We start from the raw sequence: 9,874 nt of genomic DNA, 5'->3' as shown, positions 1-9,874 counted from the left end.
GCTGATATTGTCTCCTTGGAGTGTCAAAAGCTATGTCCATAAAATTCTCATGAGTATGAATAAGGACATGAACTGAATAAGGACAAAACAGACATGGCAAAGTGGATGGGGGGAGACCACAGATTCTCAGCCTTAGTTGGTTATCCAGTGCCAAAAGATTAGCCCTGAAAATGAACATACAAGTAACATAATACAGACTGAGCAAGTTACAGTTATATATGTAACAATTAATTTTCAAAAAGGAGACCATGAACTTGAGAGAGAACAAGGAGGGGTATATGGGACAGTTTGGAGGCTAGAAAGAGATGGGGAAAATAATGTAATTATATTATAACCTCATTATACATATGTTATATACATTGAGGTTATAATATATGTATATAATATTTTATGTACATGTATACACATATACATACAATAACATGCATGTAATATATGTATATGTACATATGTATATATGCATATTGGGGTTATAATACAATATTACATACATATATTTGATATTATGTTAAGTGTATATTAAGATATATCCCTAGAGACATTCATATTTGAACTTTAATCAAGAGTCCAGAAGCCAAGAGAAACATCTATTGTTTGGATGTGGTCACAATATTTATTTATAATATATTTCACATGTATTAACAATAGAAAATGACACTTGTTCATACACCAAGTGCTCTGGCATTTCTGTGGAGTTGGAGAATACTGACAGGGTTTTCCTAATCTCTTTGGTCTGAGAAAGCTTGGGCAGGCTTTCTCCAGTGAAATGTCTTGTGACCACTGCCTCAGCATGTCCATTTCCAAAAGAAGTAACAAAAGGTGGATTCATGGAAGACCAGAAAGACCTGGGCATCTTATACACCAGTTTGTTTTTTACACAAATGCTGAAGACAACAGGAAACCTGGCAAGGTATTAGGCTCCCAGCCTCAAGGGACGTCATTGGCCAAAGTTTTCAGGTAAAAGGTGGTTGATCTCCTGTCATTCTCTGAGTATGCCGAGGGGTGCTGAAGGCCATGAGTGTGCTGGGAGTGTCACAGCCACGAGTGTGCCGGGGGTGTCACGGCCATGCTTCTGTGGTCTTCTGTTGTCTTGCTGCTCATAAATTTTGAGGATATTGTGGCAAAACAGCAGGAGAGCCACCTTTCCCAGTGTCACCCTGTAAGGAAGCTATTAGTGGACCCTCCCAGTGATGGAAAGGAGTCCAAGGCACCATGGACCAGAGTAGAGCATATTACCAACAACAGTGGTAAGAAAAGAGTCCAGCGATTATAAAAAAGGCAGGTCTAAAAAGAATTGTAAATAGGGGGGTCTTACGGTAGCAAGTGATTTTATCCATTGGGAATTATCTATCTCTTGCTCCCTTTTGTTAAGAAGTGTTTACAGTTTTTACTCTGACAATTACCTTAAAAACATATAATATTAGCACCAAGGCATCATAATTCTTCCCAGAGATCACATGAAACGGAACAGAGACTATGGTTAACAGTTGGTAGAACCTGGGTGTTGCTCACTTGCATATTGGCTAATGAAACGTTCCCACAATTGCCAAAAATACCCTTATTCAACTCACATAGCACCTTGATGTCAGCTAGGTTGTTAAAAAAATAATTACATTTTCAAAACATTTTCAAAATGTAACAGTAAAACACATTTTCAGGTAAAAAGTAAACAACAGTGTACCGTGATAAGGAAGAGTCACTCTGTCATATACTACATATAATGTAGAGTACGTAAAATGCAGCGGTCTGACTGCAAGGGGAAGCATCATGCACAGGCAGTCACAATAAAATCATTTTACGTACAAAAATATTACATCACAATAAATAATTTCAAACATAAATATTAAACTTTACATCATTAGGGTATTCCACAGGTTGAGTATCCCTCACTGAAATGCTTGAGAGCATCTGTGTGTGTCTCAGACATTTTGAAGATTTGGTGATATTTTCATAATTAAAATGAGATCTCTTTGGGGTGGGGCTTATCTACACGTAGTATATTTTATGTTTCTTTTTTGTTAAATGGAGTCATAGTTTACTAGGAAATTTTAGTATAGATTTTAAGAAGTAGGGTAATCAGGAAGAGAACTATACCTGCCCAAGAATGTGTGTTATGTGTCTTGTTTGTGTTTTCTGTACATCTTTACATGCATGACAGAAATATAATTTTGTATGGCACTTATAAAAATTTGTGTATGAAACAAATTTTCATGGCGTAAAATTTCCCATTTGAGATCTCATACTGGCACTCAAAATGTTTCAGAATTTGGAGCATTTCAGAATTCAAAATTTTTGGATAAGGGATGCTCAACCTGTATATATATAATATATATATATTTATATATATGCATATGTACACACATATACACAAACATTCATACACACATGCAGACAGATACACACACACGCACACAGATGCACCCAAATTTAAGGTGGAGGTATTGAATTACTATCCTTCATCCGACTCATATGGCTTCCTCTTCAGAGCCCCTGAAATAAACAAACCAGAAGTTATAAATCTTTCATACCAAAAGTTGAGAGTCAAGAATAGGTAAAACCTGCACTTCCATGTGCAGAATTACAAAATGTCACTTAGAATATTCTCTAGGTTAGAAAGTGAACTCTTTGTCTGTCTATCTGTCTCTCTGTCTCTCTGTCTCTGTCTCTCTCTCTCTCTCTATCTATCTATCATCTATATATGTACCTGTCATCTATGTATTATTTATATATGTATCTATCATCTATCTATCTATCTATCTATCTATCTATCTATCTATCTATCTATCTATCTACTATAAGCAAAACAGAAATGGGCTGGGAATGCAGCTCAGTGGTGCAGTGCCTGTCTAAGCTGTGTGAAGTCCTGGGTTTGACCTTCAGTACCACAGAAAAAAAGAAAACAGGCACATGGAGATTGAGGAGAGACGCCTGCTGGAAAGCAAGAACTGACCCAGTGAATTGGTCTCAGATCCATGCCCCAGTACATACACATAAATACATGGATGTAATTTTAAAAGAATAATTACAAAAGAATGAAAGAGAAAAAAGTCGTGTGCCTGTAAATCTGATCTGGGATAATATTTGAATGTTAATACATTTTATTCTATTCTTCTTACATATGTGTGACTTTTTTATGTATGCACTCATATTTTATGTCCCATAACAGACACAAGAAGATATGGAATGTATACAAAAATGAGGTCTCTGGAATATAACTGCTGAGTTTTGTCTTCTGCTGCCCCATCTTCTCTTTTTAGATGTCAAGTCTTTCCTCAACTACTGTGAGTATGAGTGTGTGTTTTTGTGAGTGTGTATATGATGTGGTCTGTATGTGGTGTGCGTGTATGTGGTGTGTGTATGATGTGGTATGTTTGTAATATGTGTATATGATGTGTGTTTGTGGTATGGGTAGTGTGTATGTGTGTGGTGTGCATGTGTGTGTGTGGTGTGCATGTGTGGTGTGTGTATATTGTGTGGATGTGTGTGGTGTGTATGTGGTATATGTATGTAGTGGTGTGTTTGTGGTGTATGTGATGTGTGAATGTGTGTGGTGTGCATGTGTGTGGTGTATGTGTATGTGATATGGTGTGTTTGTGGTGTGTTTAGTGTGTGTGTGTGTGTGTGTGTGTGTGTGTGTGCTTTATTCTTTAGCTTAGGCTGCCCTGGAACTTACTATTGTTTTCTTCATTGTTCTGGTTCTAAGGGTCAAACCCAGTGCCTTGTTTATGTTGGGAAAGAGCCTTACCACTGAGCTGTAGTCCCAAGTCAAACCTCTTCTTGCTCTTCTAGAAGTGACCCTCTTCCAAATGCAGATAGCTGTCATCTGTCTCCCTAGGCACAAGATCTCAGATCACGAGACACTAATTGCCTCAGAACTGACCAAGTGATACAGCCAGATGTGAGGAGAGGTCTTTAGCTTGTTTGTTTGTGTTAAATGTATTTTGTATATGGTGCTTTACCTGACTGTCTATCTGTCTGTCTCTGTCTACCTATGTGTGCCATATGTCTTTCTGGCGCCCTGGGTGGCCAGAAGAAAGTATCAGATCCTTGGAGCTGAAGTTACAGATGGTTCTGAGCTGCCATGTGGGTGGTGGGAATTGAACCTAGAGCTCTGGATAAACAGCCAGTGGTACTCTTATCTACTGAGCCATTTCTTTAGCCCCAGGAGATTGGTTGCAGAATGCATTAAATTTAATCAGGAGCTATAATGATGATGTAATCGTAGTGAGACCCAGTGAGAACCTTCAGGTGACATGTTGAGGGAGACCCACCAGGAGGGCTCACTGCTGACCAGTGGAGAACATCACTGGGGGCTCTGCCTGAAGCACACACACGTGTGCTCCCAGTTATTTAGTGTATTGTCTTTGCCTTTTGCAACACACATAACATGAATTTTAGCTGGCAGTTTTGCCGACGTGTGGTAGCGGGCAGCTGTGTGCAAACGAAATCCCTGCACTTCAGAGACAGAGGCATAACAGTCCCAGGTATGAGGCTAGCTTGGCCTAATAAGCAAGAGCCTATTTAAAAACATTAGAGGAATACTTTTTAATACTGATGTCTCCTTAAGCATTTGTCAGATAGTAACTCATTTGTCAGAGCATGGATGGGCTCTCGGGGGACTGAATGGCCACTGGACAGAATAGGGAAGGTGTGAGAAGGTCACACAAGTTGGTTGAACCTCTGTGCCAAGTAGCACCAGCATAATGAAAAATGGTCCGTTTAATCTTTTGCCCAGCAGAGGGAGTGAGTACTTGCTGGCATACATGCGTCTCCTGTGGATTTCGATAGAATAAAGATTTTGGTTTCCTGAGTGTGAAGAGGGTCTAAGATCTGCATTTATAATAAGATCTCAGATGACGCTAAGCTGCTGGCCCTGCTGTAAATGGCACATCGGTGACACTGCCGTGACACTGCACAGTTCTTGGTGTAAGAAATCACGGGGGTCTGCAAGGAAATTCACTGTGACCTTAGAAAGCTACTTAATGGTTGTGGCCTCAGTTTCCTCAACTGAAAAATAAGGACAAGAGCTCCACCTTATGACCTCCTTGTGAGGAGCCAAAGAAAACGATTCCTGTATGTTGGTCAGCACAGTACAAGCTCAACAAACACAAGCACTACTGTAATTATTAAATTCCTGGTATTATTATATATAACATGCTACATATATTTTATCTTTATAAAATTAAACATTATTATGTTATATGCATTTCAGGATATATATTATATTCTGAGATACTATATATCTCAGCCCCTCACTTCACAATTTCCAATATTCAAAACATAGATTTCTGGATCTACCAGAGACCTTAGGAAGTAAGACTCCCGGAGGTGAAGCATGCAGAAAGCAGCATTTTTCAGTATGGAGTGAAGAGAAACAATGCAAAAGGCCTTAGGACCTTGGGTTCAGGGATGGGGGACAGACTGCCTCAGACACAGAAAGACAGACAAGCAAGAATGTAAAGGGCAGAATATTATTGGATTAACTTCCAGATGCTTGACAATAGCTCTTCTGGGGGAGAGATTGTTTACCCAATCTATTTATCACTAGGCTATAGATTAAAATGAGAGAGGTAGGGAGAAGCTTACCTTAGTTATGAAACTCGCACCTCCAGGCCGGTGCCAGAAGATGGAGTGCACTTGCCACAGTAACCGCCACATTTCCCCACGACCCGGGTACCATCCTGCAAACACATGCATCATTTTAGATTACTTGTGAGGTTGCCGTTTGGGGGGCTTGCAGTGGTTTTGGGGGAAAGTAGTTCTTGCACCCAGAGTTAATGTTAAAATGAAACTCAACACACTCATAGTGGTCCAGTGCACAGGTCAGCAGACAAGGCTCACAGGGTCAAATCCAGACCACCACCTGTCTCTGAATTACCTAAAAGCTAGAATGCCATTGGCAAGTTAGTTTATGAGACAAAGAAAGAGTCTTACTATATATCCACGCTTGCTTTAGCCTCCTGGGTATGGAATTACAGGCAAACATCTCCATGCCTGGTTAGTTTATTAAAGGTATACATCTCCATGTCTTATTACATTTACCTTTCTACAGAGTTGAGGAAAACTATGAAGAGTATATCTTGACACCTGAGAATTGTATAGGATTAACATTTTGGCACAGCCAGCATCACTCATGCACCTAAAGCCTATAGCCGCTCTCACGGTGTACTGAGAGGAATGAGTGGTTTGCTGCTTTAACCTACTGTTCAATAAACCATGAATCCAGCAACACAACTCTAACTCTGCTGTGTTGTGAGTGAGAGGTGCATTGCTAGATCACAATAGTTTCGTTATTTCCTTACTACAGTTGTGATGGTAAATCTTCATTGTCACCTTGTCTGGACTTAGAATCACCGAGCAGTACACTTCTGGATATGTCTGAGAGGCGAGAACACTGCTCTAAATGCAGGCTCAGAGCTCAGGCTGAGTCGGAGCAGGGAGGAATGAGGGTAGCATGAGCTCCCATTCATCCTTTGCTTTCCGGCTGTGGATTTAATGGGATCGTTGTCTTGCTGCCTGTTCCTGTCACCACGTCTTCCTCTCATCGACGGACAGTGTGCCCTCAAACAGCCAGAATACAACCTGCTTTTTTTCAGTTGTTTTTATTGGACATTTGTCACAGCACTGGGACAAGTCACTAATACACGAGCCCATCGGACTATGATGTATCAAGAAAAAGACGAGGATAGTGGGTTTTAGATGTCCTGCTTTTATAACATGGGAGCATGTGGAGTGTTGTGTGATTCATTTTAGGCAACAAATTACTGTGTTTATCTCACAACAACATTACAAGTGGGCTTAAAGAAAAACAACAGCAGACACCTATACCCCACACTAAGTACTTGTCACAATATTTCCAACTTATGAGAAAGCCGCCATCAAATGTGGAAAATTTAAGGTAGAATATTAACACAGGGTAGTTTGCTCACAAAAAGAGGGAATGGGTACATTCTGTGTGCCTCGATTCTTAGCAAAATAAGAAAAATAATTTACCCACTGTATTAATTATATCTTATATAACAGCAAGAACTGAAGACGGATATGCAGGGGAAACAAACTAGCTTAAGAAAATCAGCTCTTGGCAAGAAGGGATTCTCAAAAGTGCCCGAGAACAGGAGTCAGGACATTATTCAGTGAGGAGCAAGGTGGAGGGTTGCTTTGTGCAATTTTTCTTTGGCTTCTGTTGAGTCAAAAGACCTCGCTGTTTGTTCAAGGAGACCATACCCACTGTGCAATGGCTAGGATAAATGTGTGTGCACTGTCTCCGAGGAGCAGACATGGATGCAAAGATCCAAGATGTGGAGAAAGAACCAGAGCAGAGGGACTCTCTGGGAGATTTTGGTTAATTTTTTCATTGATACAACAAAGTCCCCAATAGAAGAAGCAACTCAAGAGAGGAGGCTGAGTTTATTTAGGACCCCTGTTTGAGAGTACAGCCTGTCATGTGGGAAAACTCCAGGGAGCCCTGGGACCGGGAGAAAGCCTGGAGCAACAGTGGGACTGGAGGTAGGATCAAACCCTGGAGATCTCATCCTGAGACCCACGGGAGGAGGATTGCGTCCCCACCCCACCCCCACCACCTGCACCACCTCCTTGCCCCTGCTCTGGGTCAGCATGTCCTGATCCACACAGCCCTGTGCCTCCTACTCCTGCCTTACCAGAGGAGATCACGTAGCCAATAGCCAGGTTAAACTTCCTTTCCCTTTATAAGGTCATGTCCAGCAGCACCCTGGCCCTAGCCAATGGTGAGCTCTCATCCTGATAGCCCCTACCCACCCCAAAGATTTAAATAGTCTGTTTCCCTCAATAAATGGAACTAATACTCCGAAGCTGCTCCTGGATGTGTGTGTGTTCTTTACCTGTGCATTCACAGGTAAAGACCACGATCCTGTCTGTACCCAACCATCCCAGCTAAGCTTCCCCCGTCCAGTCAAGCCTAGTGTGAGTGTGCTATGTGGCAGGCCACCACGAAGACAAGGCAGCCACCAGAAGTCAGTGCAGTACGGCATTCGGTCAGGAGACGGGGCGAGAGTTGAACACTGGCACCCAGCTCACCCCCTCCCCTTTCTTCAGCTGCCCACAGCTTTAGGATTAGTTTTGGCGAGAGCTAGAGTTCAAACACTTGAGTTATCCCATTGTAACGGTAAGAGCTGAACAGCAGCCAATATTTTGAATACATTTTTTGAGGTCAGAGATGAGGATAAAATCTGCTCCTGGTCACTACAAGTGAACCCTCAGTGGCTTTGAAAGTTAGCTTTGCTATCAATAAGAAACTTAGCCTGTAACTGAGGGAGACAATCCTTGTAGATAACACTCACACTATGTTAAATATCGCTTAAATAACGAGCAATGTTAAGTTTTTCAGACGCTCTTCCAGGCCATCACAAGTTAAGACGAGGAGATGCACCTCTATTCCGTGCACACTCACAGCGATTGTGTTTCCTGAGCACAAACTGCAGATCCAATAGTGTGGCCTGGACTTTGATGTGTAGGAGACATAATTTTCATATTTCAAAATTCCCTTAACCAGGCCACTTAACAAGACGCTTCCATATAACTTTCAGCTGCAAATGATTAATAGAACAGGTATAAGGGCGCAGGAAAAATGGCTCAGCAGTTAAAAATGTTCATTGCTTTCCAACACCCACATCCGGCAGCTCACACTGGCTGCAACTTCAGCCTCAAGAAATCCGAGACATCCTAGCCTCCGTGAGCTCTTGCACACATCTGTAAGTAAAGCTCATGCAGGTAGGTGCACACTCACCAACAAAACAATAAACTTCTGAAACAAGCAAACACCAGAAAAAACTCTAGTAAAATTTTACAGATGCCTGACATGCTTGATTAAAGTTGTATAGTTGTAAAGAGATAACAGTGCTTGGCAATGGTTGTCTACATAAAAAGGCATTTAGCAGCACAAAACTTACGATCTCCTTCCCATCAGCACTAACAGACAAATGTTTACCATAAATTCTGGTAAGAGAAACCACTAGTGAGACAAAATGTTTTCCTTCTCCAATATTCCAATATTGCCTTGGTAGATTTGTGTTAAAAATGTTACTCAGTTGTTTTTATGTTTAGGATTCAATGGTAACATTCAAGAAAAAAAGATTTGTATTTGTATTTGTGTGTGTGTGTGTGTGTGTGTGTGTGTGTGTGTGTGTGTGTGTACTCAAACTTGCAGGCCAGAAGAGGGCATCAGATCATCCCAGGACTGGAAGTAGAGATGGTGACACACCATCACGTGGATTCTAGGGATAAACCTGGACACCCTGGAAGGGCAATTAAGTACTTTTGACCACTGAGCCACCTCTCCAGCCCAAGTAATAACATTCTTGTGGATGTCTGTACTATATTACACATATATAACTAACTAATCCTGTCATTTGGAAAAACTAAATAAAACAAAAAACCAAAACCAAAACCAACCAACCAAACAAACAAAAACCCAACAACAACAAAAGCCAAAAACTAAGACCAAATCTTTTCTTTCTGTCCTTTTTGCTGAATAGGGTTGCTGATCCCTAGTCTAGCCCCACACAGTCGGTGCTGGGTTGCCCTGGCACACCTGTCTTCTGCCAGCCTTTTGCACACCTGCGTTTCTTTGGATTGCACCTCCGATATGATAAGAGCCTGGCTCCACAGGACCGTTGCATGTGCCATTCTCAGTCGGCTGAAATGCTCTTGCATCCTTTCCTGAATGCCCCACACAGCCTGGTAGATGTTTTAAAACTCAGTTCAAGGGCAGCTTCCATTGAGACATAGTTTGGACTCGGTTGTCTGCTTCAAGCACCCCGAAACTGGAGAGTGTTCTTTAGTATTTCTTTTAATGCTAGAATGTAAGCCCCATGATATAAAAGTGATACCCAGCTAA

At 41.4% G+C, this 9,874-nt stretch overlaps 1 protein-coding gene across 1 annotated transcript in view; it reads right to left on the bottom strand.

Moving 5' to 3' along the window:
• Nucleotides 1-661: 661 nt before the first annotated feature.
• ADAMTS9 (ADAM metallopeptidase with thrombospondin type 1 motif 9) overlaps nucleotides 662-9,874 on the bottom strand; it is a gene marked incomplete at its 5' end in the record, with an annotated part of 164,561 nt that continues 155,348 nt past the window's right edge. The window contains 2 exons of the mRNA XM_080913845.1: nucleotides 662-2,490; nucleotides 5,587-5,681. Coding sequence (XP_080769971.1) covers nucleotides 5,592-5,681 — 90 coding nt within the window. The 3' untranslated portion in view covers nucleotides 662-2,490; nucleotides 5,587-5,591. The remainder of the gene's footprint in view (nucleotides 2,491-5,586; nucleotides 5,682-9,874) is intronic.

Source organism: Micromys minutus (assembly GCF_963924665.1).
Source record: "Micromys minutus genome assembly, chromosome: 3".
Classification (NCBI taxonomy): Eukaryota; Metazoa; Chordata; class Mammalia; order Rodentia; family Muridae; genus Micromys; species Micromys minutus.
This window is presented reverse-complemented; position numbering and strand designations above follow the sequence as displayed.